At 40.0% G+C, this 26,120-nt stretch overlaps 1 protein-coding gene across 1 annotated transcript in view; it reads right to left on the reverse strand.

The window, feature by feature from the left end:
• The window catches only part of HAO1 (hydroxyacid oxidase 1), a 62,241-nt gene that overhangs the window by 12,239 nt on the left and 23,882 nt on the right, over window positions 1-26,120 (reverse strand). Inside the window, exons 3-4 of the mRNA XM_005900497.3 lie at window positions 18,285-18,540; window positions 7,901-8,076 (exon numbers count right to left, since the gene is read on the reverse strand). Coding sequence (XP_005900559.1) covers window positions 7,901-8,076; window positions 18,285-18,540 — 432 coding nt within the window. The remainder of the gene's footprint in view (window positions 1-7,900; window positions 8,077-18,284; window positions 18,541-26,120) is intronic.

Raw genomic sequence — 26,120 nt, forward strand, 5'->3', positions numbered from 1 at the left:
GCTGGTTATTTACCACTAGCACCACATGAGAAGTCCATATACTATATATACTAAACTATATATATGTTAGGCTTCACAGATGATGATAGTGATAAAGAACCCTCCTGCCAATGCTGGAGATGTAAAGAGACGCGGGTGCTATATGAGAAATATATAGTGTGTGTGTGTGATGCCCTTCAGTTCAGTTCCATTGAGTTGCTCAGTCATGTCCAATTCTTTGTGACCCCATGGACTGCAGCATGTCAGGCCTCCCTGTCCATCACCAACTCCCAGAACTTGCTCAAACTCATGTCCATCAAGTCGGTGATGCCATCCAGCCATCTCATCCACTGTTATCCCCTTTTCTTCCTTCCTTTATCTTTTCCAGTATCAGGGTCTTTTCCAATGAGTCAGTTCCTCACATCAGGTGGCCAAAGTATTAGAGCTTCAGTTTCAGCATCACTTCCTCTAATGAATATTCAGGATTGATTTCCTTTGGGATTGACTGGTTTGATCTCCTTGCTGTCCAAAGGTCTCTCAAGAGTCTTCTCGAGCACCACAGCTCTAAAGCATCAGTTCTTCGGTGCTCAGCTTTCTTTATGGTCCAACTCTCACCTCCATACGTGACTACCGGAAAAACCATAGCTCTGACTAGATGGACTTTGTCAGCAAAGTAATGTCTCTGTGTATTAAGTAATGTCTCTGATTTTTAATACACTGTCTAGGTTGGTCATAGCTTTTCTTCCAAGGAGCAAGTGCCTTAAATTCACAGCCACAGTCACCATTTGCAGTGATTTTGGAGTCCAAGAAAATAAAGTCTCTCACTGTTTCAATGTTTCCCCATCTATTTGTCATGAAGTGATGGGACCAGAAGCCATGGTCTTAGTTTTTGAATGTTGAGTTTTAAGCCAGCTTTTTCACTTTCCTCTTTCATTTCATCAAGAGGCTCTTCAGTTCCTCTTCAGTTTCTGCAATAAGGGTGGTGTCATCTGCATATCTGAGGTTATTGATATTTTTCCCAGCTTGTGCTTCATCCATCCTGGCATTTTGCATGATGTGCTGTGCATAGAAGTTAAATAAGCAGAGTGACAATATACAACCTTGATGTACTCTTTTCCCAATTTGGAACCAGTCCATTCTTCCAAGTCTGATCCTAACTGTTGCTTCTTGACCTGCATACAGATTTTTCAGGAGGCAGGTAAGGTGGTCTGGTATTCCCATCTCTTGAAGAATTTTCCAGTTTGTTGTGATCTACACAGTCAAAGGCTTTGACATAGTCAATAAAGCAGAAATAGATGTTTTTCTGGAATGCTCTTGCTTTTTTGATGATCCAGTGGACGTTGGCAATTTGATCTCTGATCCCTCTGTCTTTTCTAAATCCAGCTTGAACATCTGAAAGTTCTCAGTTCAAATACTGTTGAAGACTGGCTTGGAGAATTTTGAGCATCACTTTGTTAGCGTGTGAGATGAGTGCAATTGTGTGGTAGTTTGAGCATTCTTTGGCATTGCCTTTCTTTGGGATTGGAATGAAAACTGACTTTTCTAGTCCTGTGGCCACTCCTGAGTTTTCCAAATTTGCTGGCAGGTTGAGTACAGCACTTTCACAGCATCATCTTCTAGGATTTGAAATAACTCAACTGGAATTTCATCACCTCCACTAACTTTGTTTGTAGTGATTCTTCCTAAGGCCCACTTGACTTCAGACTCCAGGATGTCTGGCTCTAGGTAAGTGATCACACCATCATGGTTATCTGGGTCATGGAGATCTTTTTTTGTACAATTCTGTGTATTCTTGCCACCTCTTCTTAATATCTTCTGCTTTCTTAGGTCCATACCATTTCTGTCCTTTATTGCCCCCATCTTCACATGAAATGTTCCCTTGGTATCTCTAATTTTCCTGAAGCCCTTATCATTTGGATATTGGACATTTTAAACAGTCTTCAAGCCTCTCCATTTAATCATATTTAATGATTAAAATCATTTAATCATTTCTATTTGTCACTTTGTTTTACATTTTGGGAAATATCCTTGACCCTCTTCTTCAGTAAACCAGTAATTTTATTTTTAATTCCAAAAATCATTTTTTTTTAATATTTGCGAACTGTTTTTAATGTTCCAATTTTCTTTTCACAGCAGATTCTTCTTATTTAAACATATTTTCAATCCCTCTGAACCTATCCTTTGGAGTCTTTAAAGTTCTTTTTTTACTTTATCTCTTTCCTCTGCCATCAGCTTTTCTGCAGATGTACCATGGTCTTTTATGTTTTGGAATTTCTGAAATGCCTTGTGATGCTAAAGGTGGAGTCTCCCCTGGGCTGGAGCACAGACCCTTGGGAGACCCCGTGGCTCCCAGCTCCTCACCACCCTGCACCCCTCCAAGGCAGCAGCAGGAGGCAGAGACCAGTCCCCTGGACACCCCGGAACCCCAGCAAACCTTACCCATCTTCAGCAGAGTCTCTCCTGGGCTAGTGGGGGAGTGTCACAAACAGAACTCCAGTGATTCTTCTGGCTTTCAGCTCCCACTTTTCATCCCTCATCTCTGTCACACTTGCACTCTAGACCCTAGGAACCCTCAGGCACCCTATGATACGACTTGCTCCTGCCTTCAGGGTTCTCACAAAGACTCTCTACAGGAGCAGTTTTCTTTTCATTTTCCTGGTGTCAATATACTCCCTTTACCTTTTGTTTCTTTCATAAATGTCTTGAAGTTTCTCTGCTGCTTGTGCCTTCCTTTCCTTTGCTGTCATAAGTGTTATGCATTCTTGGATTTCTGTACTTTAATTTCAGTAAGGTCTTAAATTTGATAAAAGGGTACATATGTGCTCAATCTATCATTTTGAACTAGAAATCCAGTATGTTATCACACTATCATTTAAAACATGTTTAGGAAATGGTTCTCTAAAGATACAGACTTGTATGCTATCCAGGAGAACTTTCTATGATGATGGAAATGTTCTACATCTGTGTGGTTCCATATAGTAACATAAATAGCCATAGAGTAATAGAAGTGTGGCAATGTAGGTGAGAAACTGAATTTTACTTTTGTTTAATTTTAATTTACTTGAATAGCCACACTTGGCTACGGACTGACATATTGGCTAACTGAGTTTTAATGTTTGCATGGGTTTACCCACTCTAATAAAGAGATGTACCATGGTATTTTTTTATGTCTAGATGTATCTATATCTATAAGTAACCTTAACAAACAATGTAAAATGTAACTAGAATTGCTCTGGTTATCTAATTGCATGTGTGATATCAAACATAAAAATCAAAAGTTAAAAAATTAAAATATTTGAAATATATTTTATGAATCTCATGATTGAAGATATATGTAATCTTCTGATTTATAATGCAAATACTTGCCACCAGGTAGCTATAACCTGTGTTTTAAGATATTGAATACTGTCAATAAACTGACCCTATACAGTATGAAAAAGAGATTAACCCCTTAGGCTTGGTAGTAAGGCCACCTAGATTTGAATCCCATATCTGCTTCATGCTTGCCATGTAAGCGGCAAATTACTTAACTTGTTTGGTACATCAGTGTACTAACCACAAAATGGGGATAAAGATTCAAATATGATTGGTTTGTGGATTAAATGAGTTGAATGAGCTCTTAGAAAGTACCTGACATGTTGAGCACTCAGATAAATATGATTATTATTATTTTCAGCGGATGGTACAGGAAATACTAACTAAGAATATGAGTAGGTAGAGGAAGATTTATTTGCTGGATACTTTTGGCAAATCTATTTAAGTTTTGTTTATAACAACAAATTTTAATCATAGTGAGGGTTATGATTATTATGAGCTTTTCATTTTGAAGGAAGTGCTATTTAAGTCTTAGTTTGTTGTCTTCTATCATCTCAGATGGTTTTCTGTGTTCTACCAGGCAGTGCTGGGAATGTAGGGAGAAATCACTGAATGGTTTTCTAAGAAGACGGGATCATGAGTATGTAGAGAAAAAATGAAAGTAATCATTTATGACCATTTATGTATCCCTTTCCTTAGCTGTTTATGTAATCTTGTTCACATTTTATTTTAACTCAGAGAGAAAAACAATGTTTTCTTAACAAGAGAGTCAAAGTGGACATAGCAAATGTTCATGAATCTTGGATATTTTCATTAACCTTTAGAGTTTACTAGTATGACATTCCAAATTTGTTATTTGCCAGTTAATACACTAACTGATTCACAAACACAACAGTCAATAGTGAATAGCACTGTTTGCTATCTTATTAATACATTATTTCCATACTTAATCTTAAATACCAAAGTAAGTACTCAAGAGTTACAGTAGTATTATCTTCTATCTATTGTCAAGGCCTTGAACAATAGACATATAGCAGGACTCTATGCTATTTCAATAGGAGCTTAGTAACTAAATCCTAGCTTCATGGCAGCAGTTTTGAATACAATTCAGGAACACTGAGTGAATATTCTTTGAGAATGTCTTTAAAAACTATAGATAGGGTAATAATGAGTTAAAGAAGTTTCTGAGAAGCCAAAAATCACTAGAGAAGTGAGACCGTCTAGTTTTAAATTTTTTAATTAGAAAAAAATTCTAAAAAGCACATGCCTTTGTTTATAATGCCATTTGTTAGCGTGAGTTCTGAGGAAAACCTAACCCTGTCTCAAGTACATATTTAGAGTTTGTGTTGAGATTTCCAAAGACAGAGTTTAACCACAGCAAGAGATTGCATCTTGCTGTTTTAGTTGCATTCATTAGAATGCAATCCTTAAAACGGTGGTAAGGGGGGATGTTTCATTGAGATCTTCTCAGTTGCCTGTGATTTCATATTCCTACAAATATAATCTGTACCTTTCTGGTAAAAGGAAAATGAAAAAGATAGATGACTCTTAGTCAATCCATGTAACTTCTGGATGAAGATCTGTGAAATAATGAGACCTGGATTTCCCAGAATTGGCCTTAGCACTCCCGCCTCCCCTCCACCCAGACTGAACCTATGCACCCCTTAATGTCATTGTTGTCATAGTGATGATTCTTGTTTGTTAAATAAATGAAGTAAATAGTTACAGAGAAGTTAGACAATGTAAACTGCACGTGTACAAATAAGTTATTTCCTTTCAAATGCCAAATGCCCAGTCTTTCCTTCTCTTGCTTTTGAGCTCTCTCTAGTTATAGATATTCATGCAGTTTTCCCTAAGTATTTTACTCAATAAACATTCAGGCTGTCTACTGAGTGAAAAACACATAACATGGATAAGAAAGAAAAAAGAGAAGTAAAAGTGTTGGTAGTGGTCCTTGGTGTAACGGCCACAGAATGATGTTCTTGAAGTCAAAACATTTTTCAACTTAACATGTGATAGTAAATCATTCAGTAGATTCACATCATATCCTAGAGGACAAAGTGGTAGAAAATTAGGTATATTGGGAATCCAAAATTGAAACATTGGTTAGAAATTAAATTGGTGATTTTACCCCAACTGCTGTGAGCCTTCTGTGATGAGAGTGATTAAATACTTGAAACAGCATTTTTAAAATAATTTTTAATTAATTTTAAATATTTTAAATAATTTTTAATAATTTTCTAAATGGATTACACTCTTTCAGTTCCCTCAGTGACACCACTGTGAAGTGAAAGTGAAAGTAGCTCAGTCATGTCCGACTCTTTGCGACAATACAGCCCATGGACAATACAGCCCATGGACAATACAGCCCATGGACCACACAGCCCATGGACCACACAGCCCGTGGAATTCCCCAGGCCAGAACACTGGAGTGGGGAGCTGTTCCCTTCTCCAGGGGATCTTTCCAACCCAGGGATCAAACAGAGGTCTCCCACATTGCAGGTTGATTCTTTACCAGCTAAGCCACAAGGGAAGTCCCAGAAGACTTTGAAGTGGGTAGCCTATCCCTTTTCCAGTGGATCTTCCCAACCCAGGAATCAAACTGGGGTCTCCTGCATTGCCAGTAGATTCTTTACCAGCTGAGCTACCAGGGATTAGCTACAATTCTTGCCCAGATTACAGCAGTTTCCTAAATTGCTTCCCTGACCACAGCTAGGCCACCTCCATTGAGTCGGCCCATTATACAAAGCTTGCTTTTTCTACACTGCTGATCTGATGAGGTTGTTTCCCTCATCAAGGTTCTTAGTGGTTCTCAATCATCTTAAAGTCTACATACGGCTTATATGGTTTAACATTGTTACTTGTGACTGCTGTATTTCAACATGACCGAAGTCTGAAAAAGAGTCTTTTGACCTGATGTCATGACAAAAGTCAAGGATCATCTTTCATCCTGGAATGAAACCTTCCCTAAATCACTTTTATAACTGTCCAAACACTATTTAAGCCATACCCTTATAGTGCATAGATTTCAATCTCAGTATGTACAACATCTTATCTCACCCAAATTCTTGTTTTTATGTCTGTCCCCTCCAAGAATGAGATGTCCTTTGGCCAAGGATCTCAAATTATTGTCTTTTATTTTAGCACACAGTAAGCATAATAAATGTTTATGAAATGAGTGAGTGAATAAGTGAATGAATGAGCAAATAAATGGGACAGATCCTTCGGGTTAATATTTCAGTACCTACAGTGGAATATAGCTACAGGAAGTAGCACTAATAATCATGGACTACAGTATGAATGCAAGTAAGGTCAGCAAAACTGTTTAAAGGTGTCTGTAATATCAGTATATACTCAAAAAAGTATAATCCACAGAAATTTTGAACTGACAATAGTCTATAGAAAAGAATATAACAATGTCTTTTAAAAGCACAGATTAAGACAGATCAGGATTTAAACATATCTCCACTACTTAAAAGCTCCATTATGAAAAGTGAAAGTTGCCCAGTCATATCCGATTCTTTGCAACCCCATGGACAATACAGTCCATGGAATTCTCCAGGACAGAATACTGGAGTGGGTAGCCATTCCCTTCTGCAGAGGATCTTCTCCACCCAGGAATCAAACCTAGGACTCCCACATTGCAGGTGGATTTTCACCATGTGAACTACCAGGAAAGCCCAAGAATACTGGAGTGGGTAGCCAAGCTTCATTAGGCCCATTCTTTTACTCACATTAGCTTATTTTTGTGTCCATACTATTAAAGTCAGGGGCATTCCCAGAACTTTATAAATAAGGGCCATGGTACTCATACATATTCAAGTAAAACCAATGAAAAAGTTTTGATTCTAAGTCATAGTTAACCCTGAGATAAATTAATGGAATCTCTCATCACAGAGCCACTTACTTAAACATTTCCATTTGAAATAACATGTTTCGAGCAGTTATCTACATAACAGTATTAAATGTTTTCAAAGGCAAGAAAATATTTTTGTGGGTGAACACATTTACATTCCAAATTATTATATTCATTGGTACCTCCCTGTGGGATTTGCATACATGTGGATATTGGGGAATTTGTCAAGTTTCTTAACAACCATGGCTTGATATTTGAAGATTTTAACATTCTAGTCCACCATTCTTTAAAGAGAGGTGATATGGGATTCCAAACTCAAAAAATCAGTTCTAGTCATTAGTACTGGGAGGGAACAGGAGAAAAATACAAAGGGCTCTTAAACATATCTGGCTGTCATAATATCTTCCTTGGGACTTATTGATTTGAGAGCAGTTGTTGGCAGCTTTCAGCCAAAGCAACAAACTCAAGACCTTCTACCTAGGTTTTGCCAAGCTCTGTGATTCAATGGCATCCAAAATCAGGCAATCCCACTACTTTAGAAAAAGTAACTTTTTACTTCATAAGAGCCCTGTTCTCCTTCAGAAGGAAGAAACATTTAGTCATTAATGTCAAATGGGAGAACTGAGAGATGGATTTATATTTCCATATTAATTATTTGGAAATAATTGATTATTTTCCCTTAAAATATCATGATCATATCCATAAAGAATCATAAAATCAGAATTCACTCAAGTAGAGAAATAAACAAACCTCTCAAAATGCCTTTTGCAACAATGGGCAGAGATGTCAGTCTTCTCAGCCATTTAATATCCTCCCAGCTGATGGATGGGTCTATTGCTTTAGCCACATATGCAGCGAGTCCACTTTTGTCTCCAAAATTTTCCTTAGGAGAAAATGCTAAATCATTGGTTTCAAAATTTTTCATTCTGAAACAAAGAGATACATAACATGAGAAACTTCCCAAATTAGAAGTATCTTTACAATGACTCATTCAGTGAAAAAAAAGAAGGGTACCCTTTTCAAATCAATTGACTGTTCACTCTCCAAGTTGATCACATTTATGTTTTCGTGTTTTGATGAAGGAGTCCAGGCTAAATATGACAACTTAGTAGACTTAATTGGTCACTTAAAGTTTATTTTATATCTTATAATGTAAGATTTTTATATAAATTTATATCTTTTTATATAAATAAGTCAGATTAAAGGATAAAACTTTGGCCAAGTTCAAATATCTCTACCTTTTTAAGCCAGTCTGTGAATATAAACAATCAATTTGATGCTATTTTCAAAGGCAATGCATACTAATCATAAGACGAACATTTGCATGATGCATCACAATTTACAATGGGCATTCATATACCCACAATGTTTAAAAAACTTTTGGAAGATAAAATTCACACTCTATAATTTCTATTTTATACAAAAAATAAAACCAGAATTGTAGAACAAGATGCCCCCATGTATTAACTAATGCAGCATTTGGGTTTCAAACTGGTCTCGACTCATTTTTTTAAGAATTTTTTCTGTGCATCATTTTAAAGTCTTTCTATTTCATGCTTTGGTTTCTTGACTGTGAGGCATGTGGGATCTTAGCTCCCCAACTAAGGATTGAACCTGTATCCCCTGCATTGGAAGTGAGGTTTTAACCACTGGACCACCAGGAAAGTCTCAGCGTCTCTGACTCCTAATTACATTCTCTTCACTCAGATCTCAACTGCACTCTGTCAATTACATTAGACTTCAGAAATCTTTCAAAGTCCTTGTGGAAAATTCTAGAGGAGATTGGAAATGCAGTATTAACACCTCTGTCTGGGGTCACTGTAAACTCTTTTCCTTGTCTTTTTTTTTTTCTTCTTTCAACTCTTTTCCTGCTACCATGTTGGTGTGGTGGTGGTGCTGGTGCTTGGTCATAGGGAGAAGTGGAAAGTGGTTCCCAGCAGATGCACTGTCAGCTCTTGCTTTTTTTCTCTATTTACTTGTTTTTTCTGTCTTCTTACTCAGAACCCCCAATCTTCTAGACAATCCTGACCAGGATATGAGTTTCCAAGACCTTCCTTACTTTGCCTGAGGTGTGATGGTTAGTTTTGTCAGCTTGACTGGGCTAAGGGATGCTTAAGCAGCTGGTAAAACATTACTTCTGGGTATGTCCATAAAGATGTTTCTAGGTGAGATTAGCATTTATATCAGTAGACTGAGAAGAGATTGGGCAGGCATCTTCTAATCTGTGGAGGTCCCAAATAGGACAAAAAGGTGGAGGAAGAATAAGTTCATTGTCTTTGTTTGAGCAGGGACATCCATTGTCTCCTACCCTTCACATTGGAGCTATTGGTTGTCAAACCTTCAGGTTTTGACCAGGACTTACACTATGGGCTCCCAGTTTTGAGGCCTTTCAGACACAGACTGTGACTTATACCATTAACTCCCCCCATCTTAGGCCTCAGGTTTAGGTTGAAACTACTCTGGCTTTCCTGGACCTATTCCTACAACCTGGGCCTCCAGCTTGTAGATAATAGATTGTGGGATTTCTCAGCCTCCTTAATTGTGTGAGCAAATCCCTTATAGTAAATATCTCTATAGATATAGATACAGATATTTCGATACAGACATCCTACTTGTTCTGTTTCTCTGGAGAACCTGACTAATACATATGACTTTTTCTTACTCCTGGGGCCTGAGTCACCCTCAACACAGCAGACTCAACTTGTCAAGGATGTTGGTATACACATACCCCAGCTCCTTCAACCCTGGGCAGATTAACTCTGAGATAGATTCTACAAGATCTCCCAGAGTTTCCCAGCAGGATTAAGCTTCAGTTGCCCATAGCTGTGACTGTCTTTGTAACATGCCAATTGTTGACCATCTCCCCTCCCTGATACCTCTTCCCCACTCCTCTACCAATATTCCTACCATCTTCTAAAGGTACTACTTTTACTTAAATCAGTGGTTCACATTCTTCTCCTAAAGAAACACAGAGACACAACCCCACTGAGTTGCTCCCTTCTCCTATGTCTAATTTTGTTAACTCAGCTTAGAACAGTATTTCTCTAACTAATCTAGAAGATTTTGCAGCTGGCTTACTCTACACCTGAAGTCTTTTCTCTTAGTCTAATATCCTGATATCTTGGAAGATTTTGGAAGTTCTCCAAGCTAAGGACAAAGTCTTTTCTGCCTACACCTCTGACCACTGATTGGATGGATGGCCTTCCAAATACACACTGGCACCACCCATATGACTTAGCTGCCTGAAATCAGCTTAGCAGACCTAAATCCAACTGCCAACTTCATTTCTCTAAAAGGCTGACTTTGAATGATGACAGTGACCTAGACTCACCTTGCTCTTCTGCACATTATGAATTACTCTGCTAGCAAGTCTCTTCTTTGTGTTAAAGTAAAAGCTATATATGGATCTCTGGCTTAGTCATCAGTCTTTACTCCTTTCCACTGGCTCTGACATTGAACACAGAAAGTATCTTGGAGCCAAGGCTATAACTATTTTTATATAAACTTAGAAGTACAGAGGTACAAAATTTTTACAAAACTAGGGCTTCCCTGGTAGCTCAGTGGTAAAGAATCTGCCTGCCAGTGTAGGAAACACAGGAGACTTGGGTTCAATCTCTGAGTCAAGAAGATCCCCTGGAGGAGGAAATGGCAACCTGGAAAATTCCATGGACAGAGGAGCCTGGTGGGCTATAGTCCATGGGATCACAAAGAGTCAGACATGACTGAGCAACTGAGCGCTGAGGTTTAATGCCTTTAATGTGCTTATAAATAGCTGGTTGTGTAGCTTAGACAGCATCTATTATCATAAGGCCATGGACATTCACATCCCATGTAACTGTCTTCAACCACTGGCTAAGTTTTCTCAATAAGGATTGACTATGACTCAGGTCATAGAGAAGACCTTCGCCTTGGAGAAGGCAATGGCACCCCACTCCAGTACTCTAGCCTGGAAAATCCCATGGACGGAGGAGCCTGGTAGGCTGCAATCCCTGGGGTCGCAAAGAGTCGGACACGACTGAGCGACTTCACTTTCACTTTTCACTTTCATGCATTGGAGAGGGAAATGGCAACCCACTCCAGTGTTCTTGCCTGGAGAATCCCAGGGACAGGGGAGCCTGGTGGGCTGCCATCTATGGGGTTGCACAGAGTCAGACACGACTGAAGCAACTTAGCAGCATGACTCAGGTGGCCACTAAAGGCCACAGAAAATCACAAATCCATGAAAGTCATATTTGTATCCATTATTTGCTGAGGTTTGGTTTAGATTATAGCTGAAATACTCTGAGCTTCTTTTTTAAGTCAAACCACTTAAGGTTGTACATTTTATCACAGATTTTGGCCTTCTGTGGTCATCCTAACTTGAACTAAGCTAACCTAGTCAATAAACATACCCTTATTATTGGAGGCCTATTCCATTACTTAGAAATGATACTAAGCGATATTAAATTTCAAACCTTTAAATAATATTGTTAATAAGAAAAAGGTCCTGTCTGTCCATGCCATAGCAAAACCAGAGGGGAAAAAAGAATAATATCTGTACGTGTATATTCTCTGCATAGCACCCCACCCCCATCCCAAACAAGCTACAGTGTTTCAGCAGGGGTGGGGTGAAAGGGTGAAAGGGATAGGAAAAAACAGAAACATGGATAAAATTATATAAATAACTGTTGTTATTCTTGGATGGCTAAATGCAGATCAACACTTGAATGAATGTTGCCTTACAGAAATTTCAGGGTACAATGAAGCCTTGTTGTTACTCTTAAACGTTGTTCAAAGCCAGAAGCCAAGAAAAAGTTTTCAGATATCTTGACAGAGACCCACGATGGAGTGTTTTAACCATGGCTCCAAAGGAAACCTCCATGAATGCTATTTTTATTAGAATTATGACATATACACAAAAAACACTTAAAGCAGCTTCTGATAACCAAAGTATTTCATTTCATAAGGAAGGAAAAGGGCAACATCAAAATAATAACAAGATTACTTGGGACTTAATTCTCTGAATCCCAATCTGTTTAATGACCCACAGGCAAGGGATAGGATTTCTTTTTTGTAAAGGATTCATTGTGCCTTGAAAGGCCCCTAAATATACTTTTTAATCTAATATAAAAATGATTTTAGTTTTTAGTAAGTTAGCATCATAAAAATGTAACAACTACTAAGGAAAGTTAACATTATTAAATAATCAAAATTAATGTCAGTAATGATGACTATTATTGAGATATCATATGTCTCCACTGTGGGAAACACATTACAAAATAACAACCAGTAGAACACATAATCGAAGAAGGCATGGCACCCCACTCCAATACTCTTGCCTGGAAAATCCCATGGACGGAGGAGCCTGCTGGGCTGCAATCCATGGGGTCGCTAAGAGTCGGACACGACTGAGCGACTTCACTCTTACTTTTCACTTTCATGCGTTGGAAAGGGAAATGGCAACCCACTCCAGTGTTCTTGCCTGGAGAATCCCAGGGACCAGGGAGCATGGTGGGCTGTCATCTCTGGGGTCGCACAGAGTCGGACACGACTGAAGCGACTTAGCAGCAGCAGCAGAACACATAATATCAGTATAACATAAGAGACATTCAAAATACGTAATAGATATTTGTACATGGAACAGCAACCTTTAATACTGTGATTAGGAAAACATTTCTATTTACTACATAGCCCTGCTAACTTTTTCTTCCATGTGGCTGGGTATTTGGAAGAAAAGTTCAGGGCATGGATTTTAAGTATGAGCTCAAACCCTTATTCAAATTCTTATTAGTATTGTTTTATTGGGTAAATCTGTTATAATCTAGTACATTTTTATTCAACATTACTTACTGAGCACTGACCATTTGCCAGTGTTTTAGTAAAATGGTCAAAAATACTGGCTACCTAGGTTGACATTCTAGCTAGGGGAGTCAGAAAATAAACAAGAAACATAATCAACAGGTAATTTATGGAGCCTGTTAGAACATAGTTCAGTTCAGTCATTCAGTCATGTCCAACTCTTTGCGACCCCATGAATCGCAGCACGCCAGGCCTCCCTGTCCATCACCATCTCCCGGAGTTCACTCAGACTCACGTCCATCGAGTCGGTGATGCCATCCAGCCATCTCATCCTCTGTCCTCCCCTTCTCCTCCTGCCCCCAATCCTTCCCAGCATCAGGGTTTTTTCCAATGAGTCAACTCTTCACATGAGGTGGCCAAAGTACTGGAGTTTCAGCTTTAGCATCATTCCTTCCAAAGAACACCCAGAGCTGATCTCCTTTAGAATGGACTGGTTGGATCTCCTTGCAGTCCAAGGAACTCTCAAGAGTCTTCTCCAACACCACAGTTCAAAAGCATCAATTCTTTGGCTCTCAGCTTTCTTCACAGTCCAACTCTCACATCCATACATGACCACTGGAAAAACCATAGCCTTGACTAGACGGACCTTTGTTGGCAAAGTAATATCTCTGCTTTTCAATATGCTATCTAGGTTGGTCATAACTTTCTTCCCAAGGAGTAAGCATCTTTTAATTTCATGGCTGCAGTCACTATCTGCAGTGATTTTGGAGCCCAAAAGAATAAAGTCTGACACTGTTTCCCCATCTATTTCCCATGAAGTGATGGGACCAGATGCCATGATCTTCGTTTTTCTGAATGTTGAGCTTTAAGCCAACTTTTTCATTCTCCTCTTTCACTTTCATAAGTACTATACAAAATAAAGAAAAAAGAAGAGCAGAACAAGAGGGATGTGAGCTGGTAGAGGCTTTACTTGAAAGTTTAAATATGATAATTGGATGTGGCCCCAATGAAAAGCTTTCTTGTAGAGGAAATTGGCAGAGCTGTGTCATTGCATCTGTTTCCTGTTGCTGCTATAACAAGCACAACCCTAGAGGCTTTCAGTTCAGTTCAGTTTAGTTCAGTCGCTCAGTCGTGTCTGCTCTTTGCGACCCCATGAATCACAGCATGCCAGGCATCCCTGTCCATCACCAACTCCTGGAGTTTACCCAAACTCATGTCCTTTGAGTCAGTGATGCCATCCAGCCATCTCATCCTCTGTTATTCCCTTCTCCTCCTGCCCCCAATCCCTCCCAGCATCAGGGTCTTTTCCAATGAGTCAACTCTTCGCATGAAATGGCCACAGTATTGAAGTTTCAGCTTCAACATCAGTCCTTCTAAAGAACACCCAGGACTGATCTCCTTTTAGGATGGACTGGTTGGATCTCCTTGCAGTCCAAGGGACTCTCAAGAGTCTTCTCCAACACTACAATTTAAAAGCATCAATTTTTTGGCACTCAGCTTTCTTCATAATCCAACTCTCAAAGTGACACAAATTTATTATAGTCTAGAGGTCAGAAGTTCAAACTGTCTCATTGGACTAAACTCAAGGGGTCAATAGGGCTATTTCCCTTCCAGAGGCTCTAGGGGAGAATCTCTTTCCTTGACTTTTCCAGCTTCTAGAAACCATCTATATTTCCCTGTTTCCAGATGCTATCACTCCAACTTCTACTTCTCTCATCGCATCTCTTTCTCTGACTCTGACCGTCCTGCTTGCCTCTTATAAGGAGCCTTTTCATTACCTTAAGCCTCCTGTCATAATCCAGGATAATCATCTCATCTCAAGGTCCTTAACTTAATCACACCTGCCAAGTTCATTTTGCCATGTAAAAAGTAACATATTCACAGGTTCCAAGGTTCAGAACATAGGCATCTTTGGAAGGTTATTATCCTGCTTAATATTATGTGACTTAACATTGTAACTGTTTTCCTAACCAAATAATTTAGAGGCTATCTGCCATGTACAAAGTCCTCCTCCACAAATCGCTTTCTCTCCTCTAGACCCCCAACCCAAGATCCCCACACTTATTGTATCTCTATTCTTTTCTCTACCGTTCATCTTTGGTTTCCCAATATAAAAACAAGTAGCTTCATCCCTGATGTCAAAATGTAAAGGAAGTGAAGTTAGTTTGCATTGATTTGGGGAAAGAATGTTACAGGCAGAGGGAAGAATCAGTTCTGAGGCTCTAAGGCGCAGATGTGGCTGGCACCCTGAAAAAATAGGAGGAAGCAGGAGATGCTGGGAAGAATGAATGAAGATGAGAATGCTGGCAATGAGGTCAGAGAAGGGGGTGCCTCACCCGCCACTTTTATCCCCAGAAACCTGGGAAGACAGCACAGTCTCATCTCTTTTGTGTGCTATTCTCTGGCTACTGTGGTGAATACTTTATTTCAGGGCCTAAGGAAGCACGTCCCAAGGCAAATCATCAAAAGGGTAGGTGTCATGATTTAGCTTGACCTTAGTCAATGATTGGAAATTTCTTTTAACTGCCTTAGTGCTGCCCCAAAGAGCCAAATTTTAACCCAGGGTAAACAAGCCACCCGCGTGTGGTGTGGAGATGGACTCGGGTCCCTGACTCAGCGCCTCAGGAGCCAATCTGGTGAACTGGCTTCAATCCTCGCCTCTTCCGGGAGCAGATGAGAATTCGCCTTACTCCCCCTCAGTCTCGGGGACCTCCGCGCTGCTCATCATGCGGCTCATCCATGTGTTTTGCATATGGACCAGGCAGAGATTACCAAACTCTTGAACTCTGGCTGGTCCCAGAAGCCAAGAGTCAGGACCCGCCCCCTTCTCTCCAGGCAGAGGAAGCCACCAGGGCTGGAAGGAGCCGTTGCTTTACAGACTCATTCTCATCTGGATTTCCTGCCTCTTTCGCCTGCCAAACCTCATTCTGAACAGCCCGGCTTCACCTTCTATGAGTCAGGTCAATTGCGGAAAGAAACCTGATTTCGTATCAGGCTGTAACAGATGAGCTTTTGGGCAGCACGTGCCCTCCAGCGGAAGCCAGGGCCTCCCGTTGTGGGATCTGGCTTCACTGCTGAATGTGGGCCCCAGGGCGCTGCACGCCGCCCACCGCCCCCCGTCACCCCGAAGCCCAAAGGGACAAACAGCGTCAGTGTGTGCTCTGACGGCCAGGGCTCCGGCAAAGGGTGTTTCCTGTGTTCCCCGTAGTCTAGATGTGTGGCTCATTATTTGATCATCTTCAGAAGGAAGATGTGACAAGCTGGGGAGCCGTGGCCACTCCTCTACACATTGACAGCTGAAAAGGGCCTTTGTCTCCTGGTCCCTCACGTCATCTGGGCAGGAGCCCGGGAGGAAGGAGGAGGGGGAAAGAACAGCAGCCTTCCCGCTCCTGGCTGAGTGGCCCTGGCACCCAAGGAGTAAGAGATATGGGCCAGAATTAACATGGGTGTCATCCGCCAACTAAGTAGATACCACGTGAAGCCTGTTTTGTTATCCAGAGCCAGAAACTGCTTCCTAAACTTAAAGAACAAACCCGCTGTATTATTTATTGTTGTCGCTAGCAGAAGTGGTAGTAGAAGAGGGAAAAGAAATAGCAAATTCCTATTCAAATGGTCAAAGGGAAACAATGAGGAACATTTCCTGTCAGAAGCCTAAATACTGGGAAACAACATTTTAGAAAGTCTAAAAACTAAGGTAATCAAAAGAGAGAAAAATGTGAATTCATATTAAGAATTAATATAGATTAATAAGATTTCATATTAAGGACATTTGAAACCATCTACTTTCTGATAAATTTGGCAAGAAGTAGAAATATGTCAAGGATTTTTGTTTTTGTTCTCTTAGAAAGACAGGGTGTTTGGGTAACTCCATGTCTGGGATGTGTGGAGCAGGGTGATTGATAGCTGTCAGGGGAACACTTCCTCATTCTGCCATTGGGCCATTGAGGATATTATATACAGAAAGAAATCCTAAACCTACCTGGAATTATCACAGAGATCACATCACACAGCTCATTTATATATGGTTTAACAGCAAGATTTTATGCACAGTAGCTTATACTTAAATAGGTATACACACAGAAGAGCTATATGACAGTTATGTAACACACAAGACTATGAACTTACATGACGGTTGGAAGACATTCCATTCTCTAATACACTTGGAATCCTGGCTCTCAACAGTCTTCTTGTCCTTATGTGGAATGTTGATTTGATTTTGAATCTTTTAGATTTTGGATCTTTTAGGAGGATTAACTTTATATGTAGACAGAATAAGCAATAGTCCAGTGAAGTGAGGTCTAGGATTCCAAAGAAGTCATCCCTCATTTCTTGTACTCTGGTGGATGCTTTGAAATCCCATCATCAAAATGTCCTCCATTAAAACTAAGATTTTGGTTCTGGTCAAATAATTTTAGCCCTAAAGTCTATCGGTCAAACACTGGTATGAAAAACATAAGGGCAGATTTTGATAGGAACCAAGGGAAGGTAAAAACAAAGGGGAGGAGAGATTTGTAGCTCTGTCTTTTTTCAGTAAGCTCCAGAGTTTCTAGTTTTGACTCAAGATGATTCTAATCTTTTACAGGGAAAAGGACTATAATTCCCTGTTGATGGATCAGCTGAATGGCCTGATAAAACCATCACAGTTCAGTCTTAGATTCCTAGATTGTACATTGTTTTTTCTCAGATGAATGAGTGAGTGAATGGATGAAAGAATGAATGAACCAATAAATAAACTAGTGAATCTTGAACCATGGGCGAACCACAACAAAAGAGATATATTACTGAAAGAAGTAGGAGACAGGGCAGCAAATATGTGACTTCTTTTGTCTCCATTCTTTTAGCTTTCTTCAATCTTCCCTGCCAGAATTGTTCCAAATACAATTAAAAATAAAATTAAAAGCGTGCTTTTTTATTTTAACAGGCAAAGAAATACGGTATTAGGATTACAATAGCAAGCTGTTGCTTAAGTTAAATTAAGTATCTTTTATCTATATGGCAATGCATCCTACTAAAAGCCCTTAATACACTCTGAGACATAGATTTTTTTACTTTGACAAGTATATGGCAAATCTTGTCTCTGCTGTTATAGCTCAAGTATGCAACACTCACATAAGATGTGTGATTTGCTGAGGATTATATGGATATTTGACAATGACACCATCTCTAGAACCCAGACCTTATCTTTCCTAGACACAATCTCATACAGCCATACTTTGGGACCAACATTTTGTGAAGATCTAATTCCCCAGAGCACCCAAGTGGAAACTGGAGAAAGTCTTTGGAACTGGATCATGACAAGAGCAAATAGAAATAGAAAATAAGTTAAGGGGCCCAGTGATCAAACAGCCATGGTTACCTGAGTTGGGGTGGCATCTTGAACCTGTTACGCACGTCATCAAAGCGGTTGCCCAGGTAAGGGGTATCCACTGTCACAAATATGGCCTTGTAGCCCATTCGCTCAGCCCTCCGCACAAGCTGCTTGGTGACCTCACGGTCCTTGTAGATGTACAGCTGCAGCCAGCGAATCGCCTCGGGACCAGCTTCTGCCACTTCTTCAATTGAGGAGGTGGCCCAGGAACTCAGCATCATGCCAGTTCCCAGTGACCTGCAGGCTGAGGAAGGAAAGAGAAGATCAAGACCAGCTTGACATTTTCCCTACTCTAGTCTCCAAGTTGTGGTTCATGGGATAAAGACAGCTACAAAGACAATTTAGAAATAAAAAGTTGCATCTTTAAAAAGTTAGAAACACTCTTTCCTTTCCACACTCTGTGAATAGATATGAAGACAAAATTGACCCAAATGGCCAAAGATGTGCTATATGTAAAGATTAAAAACTTAGAAGCAACTTGAATCTCCAACCTTAAGGAAATAGATAAATGGTAGTTCATAAATAAAATGAGATATACACAGCCATGAAAAGTAATTTTTGTAATAGTTAATTTTATGTGTCAGCTTGGCTAGGCAATGGTTCCCAGATATTTGCTCAAATGTGTCTAGATGTTGCTGTAAGATTTTTTTTGTTAAGAGTTTAGCATTTAAATCAGTGAAAGTGAAAGTGAAGTCGCTCAGTCGTGTCCGACTCTTTGGGACCCCATGGACTGTAGCCTACCAGGCTCCTCCCTACAGGCAAGAGTACTAGAGTGGGTTGCCATTTACTTCTCCAGGGGATCTTCCTGACCCAGGGATTGAACCTGGGTCTCCCGCATTCCAGGCATACGCTTTAACCTCTGAACCACCAGGGAAGAAATTAACATTTAAATCAGTAGACTTTACATAAAGCAGATTACTCTCCATAATGTGAATAGGCCTCATCCATTCAGTTGAAGGCCTTGAAAAAAAAGACTGACCTTTCTGGAGGAAGAGGGAATTCTGTCAGCAGATTGCCTTCACATTCAAATACCAACTCAGCTTTTCTGGGGTCTCCAGTGTGCCAGCTCTAGATTTTGGACTTAACCAATTTATACATTTGTATGAGCCGATTCCTTGAATCTCTCTCTCTCTCCATTTCTCTATTTCTCTGTTTCTCCCTTGTCTCTCTCTCACAGTCCCTCTCTCACTCCTCCTTCCTTCTCTTTCAGTTACAAGGAATGACATTTGCAGACTCAGAAAGTTTATCAAGATATATTAAGAAACCAGAGAATTCCCTGGTGGTTCAAGATTCTACCCTCTCACCACAGAAGCCTGGTTTCAGTTCCTGATCAGTGACCTAAGTTCCATGCAGCATGACCCCCCGCCCTCCACCGTCCTCTTCCCCACCCAAAAAAATAGGAGAAGAAAGAAAAAAAATCTCCAAAATAACTGGTATACCATGATTTGTACGAATGTGATTATTGGTGTATGAACCTAAACAAACTAATTGTTAATGATAGGTGAGGGTGGGAGAGTTTATTTTTTCTTCCTTTATAACTTTTTAAATTTTATCTTTTAAAATCTGTTAAAAATGCATTTGCCATTTACATTGTCATTTAAAATTTTATACAATTCATATGTTAGACACCTCAAACAGACATCAGTCACCTCACAACCTTTTAAACAAGATATCAAGTAATGCCTCAACCAGTAACACTGAAGAAGCTGAAGTTGAAAGGTTCTATGAAGACCTACAAAACCTTCTAGAACTAACACCCAAAAAAGATGTCCTTTTCAATATAAGGGACTGGAATGCCAAAGTAGGAAGTCAAGAAACACCTGGAGTAACAGGCAAGTTTGGCCTTGGAGTACAGAATGAAGCAGGGCAAAGGCTATTAGAGTTCTGCAAAGAGAACACACTGTTCATAGCAAACACCCTCTTCCAACAACACAAAAGACGATTCTACACATGAATGTCACCAGATGGTCGACACCAAAACCAGACTGATTATATTTTTTGCAGCCAAAAATGGAGAAGCTCTATACAGTCAACAAAAACAAGACGAGGAGCAGACTGTGGCTTGGATCATGAACTCCTTATTACCAAATTCAGACTTAAATTGAAGATAGTAGGGAAAACCAGTAGACCATTCAGGTATGACTTAAATCAAACTCCTTATGATTATACAGTGGAAGTGAGAAATAGATTTAAGGGACTAGATATGATAGATAGAGTGCCTGATAAACTTGGATGGAGGTTCCTGTTCCCATTGTACAGGAGACAGGAATCAAGACCATCCCCCAAAAAAGAAATGCAAAAAAGCAAAATGGCTGTCTGAGGAGGCCTTACAAATAGCTGTGAAAAGAAGAGAAGCAAAAAGCAAAGGAGAAAAGGAAAGATATACTTATTTGAATGCAGAACTCCAAAGAATAGCAAGAAGAGATAAGAAAGCCTTCCTCAGTGATCAGTGCAAAGCAATAGAGGAAAACAACAGAATAGGAAAGACTAGAGATCTCTTTAAGAAAATTAGAGATCCAAAGGGAACATTTCATGTAAAGATGGGCTCTATAAAGGACAGAAATGGTATGGACCTAACAAAAGCAGAAGATATTAAGAAGAGGTGGCAAGAATACAGAGGAACTGTACAAAAAAGAGTTTTAGGACCCAGATAATCATGATGGTGTGATCACTCACCTAGAGCCAGACGTCCTGAAATGTGAAGTCAAGTGGGCCTTAGAAAGCATCACTACGAACAAAGCTAGTGGAGGTGATGGAATTCCAATTGAGCTATTCCAAATCCTGAAAGATGATGCTGTGAAAGTGCTGCACTCAATATGCCAGCAAATCTGGAAAACTCAGCAGTGGCCACAGGACTGGAAAAGGTCAGTTTTCATTCTAATCCCAAAGAAAGGCAATGCCAAAGAATGCTCAAACTACCACACAATTGCACTCATCTCACATGCTAGTAAAGTAATGCTCAAAATTCTCCAAGCCAGGCTTCAGCAATACATGAACTGTGAACTTCCAGATGTTCAAGTTGGTTTTAGAAAAGGCAGAGGAACCAGAGATCAAATTGCCAACATCAGCTGGATCATGTAAAAAGCAAGAGAGTTCCAGAAAAAGATCTATTTCTGCTTTACTGACTATGCCAAAGCCTTTGACTGTGTGGATCACAATAAAGTGTGGAAAATTCTGAAAGAGATGGGGATATCAGACCACCTGACCTACCTCTTGAGGAACCTATATGCAGGGCAGGAAGCAACAGTTAGAACTGGACATGGAACAACAGACTGGTTCCAAATAGGAAAAGGAGTATGTCAAGTCAGTATATTGTCACCCTGCTTATTTAACTTATATGCAGAGTACATCATGAGAAACACTGGGCTGGAAGAAGCACAAGCTGGAATCAAGATTGCTAGGAGAAATATCAATCACCTCAGATATGCAGATGACACCACCCTTATGGCAGAAAGTGAAGAGGAACTAAAAAGCCTCCTGATGAAAGTGAAAGAGGAGAGTGAAAAAGTTGGCTTAAAGCTCAACATTCAGAAAACTAAGATCATGGCATCTGGTCCCATCACTTCATGGGAAATAGATGGGGAAACAGTGGAAACAGTGTCAGACTTTATCTTTTGGGGCTCCAAAATCACTGCAGATGGTGACTGCAGCCATGAAATTGAAAGATGCTTACTCCTTGGAAGGAAAGTTATGACCAACCTAGATAGCATATTGAAAAGCAGAGATATTACTTTGCCAACAAAGGTCCGTCTGGTCAAGGCTGTATTTTTCCAGTGGTCATGTATGGATGTGAGAGTTGGACTGTGAAGAAAGCTGAGTGGTGAAGAATTGATGCTTTTGAACTGTGGTGTTGGAGAAGACTCTTGAGAGTCCCTTGGACTGCAAGGAGATCCAACCAGTCCATCCTAAATGAGATCAGTCCTGGGTGTTCTTTGGAAGGACTGATGCTAAAGCTGAAACTCCAGTACTTTGGCCACCTGATGTGAAGAGCTGACTCATTGGAAAAGACCCTGATGCTGGGAAGGATTGGGGACAGGAGGAGAAGGGGACGACAGAGGATGAGATGGCTGGATGGCATCACCGACTCAATGGACATGAGTTTGAGTAAACTCCAGGAGTTGGTGATGGACAGGGATGCCTGGCATGCTGCAGTTCATGGGGTTGCAAAGAGTCGGACACGACTGAGCGACTGAACTGAACTGAACCAATCCTATTGTCTTAGATAACTTGAAAGAACATGAATGACAGGCTTTTTTCCAAAAATAGGTAGTAAATTGGGGTCAGCTTTAGTGGAGGACAAACTGATACAATGTCTGTATGCCAAATGCCAAAAGATAAATAATAAATATATAAAATTGACTACTTGACCCTGGTTCATTTGACTTACCTTCGATCTGCCATCCATCAAATATGAGTGAAAGTCATCCAAGTGACACAGGGAGATGATAAGAATCAAGTGACATGCTGTTTACAAAGCTGCTCTGAGAGGTTAAAATGCTTTCATGCTTTTCAAACTTTAGCAAGCAGATAAATCCCCCGGAGTGTTTATGAAAACACAAATTGTGAAAAGCACCACAGAGTTTCTGATGCAGTCTGGCAGAGACGGGGCCCAAGAACTTGCCTTTCTAACCAGCTCCCAGGTGGTGCCAATGCTGCCAGTCCCTGGACCACTCTTTGACATTCAAACAGCATCATCATGTAAGCTGGATGGGTGCATCTTTACCCTCAGACTAAGGTGACATTTGAAATAGCAACCAGTAGAACAAAGATTGTGACCAGTTACAAGAGATGCACATGCAGTAAATGGCAGGCATTAACCACGGGTTTCCAAATTTCCATGCCTTCTCAAGTATATAGAAAACATGTTCCCTTGGTTGTCATGGTCCTAAGGATTAGGGGAGTACATTTGTTCATACTGGTAACAAGGGAGTCTTCTGGGCATCTGGGAATTCTAGAAAAATCATTGCCTTGAGGGAGTGGTCGGACATGCTGGGTTCTCTGTGTGACCTTACTTAGGCCACATCCTCTTTACTCTAAGGTAACCTGGTAGTAAAGCGGATTTTGTTTTTGATGATTGTTACTTTTCCAATGCCTTCAAAGATGCTTTTCATCCCTGTTCTTCATGTCACAGGTCAGATAAAGAAGACTTAACCTGAAGGTTATATTATCTATGGATCATTAATCTGTTTCCTCTAAGTGTTCCTTCGAGAATTTCTCTCTTAAGGACTCATATTAGAAAAATATTGCCCAACAAACCACATTTTAAGTAAGAAATTATGAGTAATAATATGTATAAATATCTTATCTTCATTAAGAGTTGTAAATATGAAAAATAGATCCAGGTCATCCACTATTGTTTGGAACAAACACCAGAGGACAATGATTGTTTGGATCAGAATCCCCTAACCATCAATTTCCCATAAAGAAATGTGTTCTGAAAAGGATGTGGCCTAAGTAAGGTCACACAGAGAACCCAGCATGTCTGACCACTCCCTCAAGGCAATGATTTTTCTAGAATTCCCAGATGCCCACAAGACTCCCTGTTACTAGTATGAACAAATGTACTCCCCCAATCCTTAGGACCATGACAACCAAGGGAACAGGTTTTCTATATACTTGGGAAGGCTTGGAAATTTGGAAACCCGTGGTTAATGCCTGCCATTTACTGCATGTGCATCTCTTGTAACTGGTCACAATCTTTGTTCTACTGGTTGCTAACTATTTCAAATATCACCTTAGTCTGAGAGTAAAGATTCACCCTTCCAGCTTACATTGTTCTGAGGGGGACAAAAAGTACAAGGTTTTTAATTTTATAAATGACTGAACATAGATTTTGTTGAAAAATTCTAATTTGAGTTGTCCTAGTCTAGTGCCAAGAACTCAAAAGTTTTTGAAGTCCATTTTCCCTATTTATTTTCCACAATGAAACTCTCACCTGCTCTCACAAGGAGCAAGTGTCAAATTTCATTTTACAAAGGGCAGGGGTCAATGTTCATGGGCCCCCATTCCTAACATGTAGTGCAGAATGAAGACTCCAAAGCATGTTGCCTTTTCCCAATTCCTGGCAAAATGGTGATGTTACTAAAAGGCAAGGCCTGTCTCTTGCCCATGAGAAGGTCCCCAGCACTGATCCAAATCTGAACATCTTGCCTTTCATGATAGTCAACATGTCCTAGAGAAAGCATACCCTGGAAGCTACAACATTAAGTAAACATTGATCCCATATGACTCTATTTCCTATTTCCATCCACTCTTTTTTTTTTTTTAAACTTTACATAATTGTATTAGTTTTGCCAAATATCAAAATGAATCCGCCACAGGTATACTGTTTTATCATCCCTGAGATAAATCTTCAAGGATAGACATATAAACTCTTAATATTCTAGGTATATTCAGACTTTGTTTATATTTGATATATGTTTCTTTTCTTTATTTAGAAGAAAGAGTCATCAAGTCACTGCTATTGAAAAATACATACCCCCCCCCAACACACACACTACTAAAGAGACACTAGTAAGGTTTTAGATATTGAAACATCAAAGATAAAACCCTACAAATGACCTAAGTAATAATGTCAATCTCTCCTATCTCTTAAGCAGTGGTAAAGAATCTGCCTGCCAGTGCAGGAGATGCAAGTGATGTGGGTTTGATCCCTGGCTCAGGAAGATCCCCTAGAGTAGGAAATGGCAACCCATTTCAGTATTCTTGCCTGGAAAATTCCATGGATAGAGGAGTCTGGCAGGCTACTGTCCAAGGTGTCTCAAAGATTCGGACACAACTGAGCGCGCGTGCACACACACACACACACACACACGAGTCAGAGGTCTGGGCTGCACTCTCAGGCTTACCATCTATGAGGCACATTTCAATTGTAAAGATTCTTCAACCAAAGCTGCTGCCCCACCCACTCCATCACATCATAGTATTGCCAGATGGTCCATTGAGATGATATTTATGAATGTTTTCTGGTAAACTCTAAAGCTAAGCAATTGTAAAGGGTTAAGTGAGAGAATGCCTAACAGTATTTGGGAAAAGAAGTTCTAGATAACTTTTTAAATTTTTAGAATTTTGTCAAGCACCTGGAGTTCTCATTATTCATAATCCTCTCAACATACAGCTTTCCTCTGCAATGTTTTGGGTTTTTTTTTTTTTTAATTTTTTCATTTTGTTTTTTTGGCAACACCTTCCAGCATGTAGGATCTTAGTTCCCCACAAGGGATCAAAACAGGGCCCTCTATACTGGGAGTGCAAAGTCTTAACCACTGGACCACCAGAGAAGGCCCTCTCTACAAGGGTACTGATGCTCAAGACATTCATTCTTCCTTACAAATATAGTGTCAGATTCTTACTTCCTGAAGCAAGAGAGCACTTATGGAAGAGAGGAACCTTCTCCAGGCCAAGAAACTCCAGGCTATGGCTGATAGAGGGATATCAAAGGAGGAAATTCCTACATTCCCGGGGTGTGATCTTTTTGTAAAGTCAATGGCAAGACAAAAGCAAATAATCTAGGAGTTACAACAAAAATATGCCATTCTCCACTCCCCATGGCTGTCCTTCATCTGTCTACAGATTTCCATGAAGAGAACCATGGAGAAGATATTAGTGCCTATAGTATTCACTAAGCCCATCAAGCAGTAATTTCTGAAAGCAAACGTTTCAGATTTTCCCTACACTCTTTAGTTTCTCCCCTCTTTTACAACTGTAAGCATAATATGGAAATCATGAGATCAATACTATCAGCTTTAACCCCTCCCCCAACATCAAAGTGGGCTATGGGCTAGTGGAAAATGTTGGTGCATTCTGTTTAATAGAACAAAAATTATC

This window comes from Bos mutus, chromosome 13 (assembly GCF_027580195.1).
Source record: "Bos mutus isolate GX-2022 chromosome 13, NWIPB_WYAK_1.1, whole genome shotgun sequence".
Lineage (NCBI taxonomy): Eukaryota > Metazoa > Chordata > Mammalia > Artiodactyla > Bovidae > Bos > Bos mutus.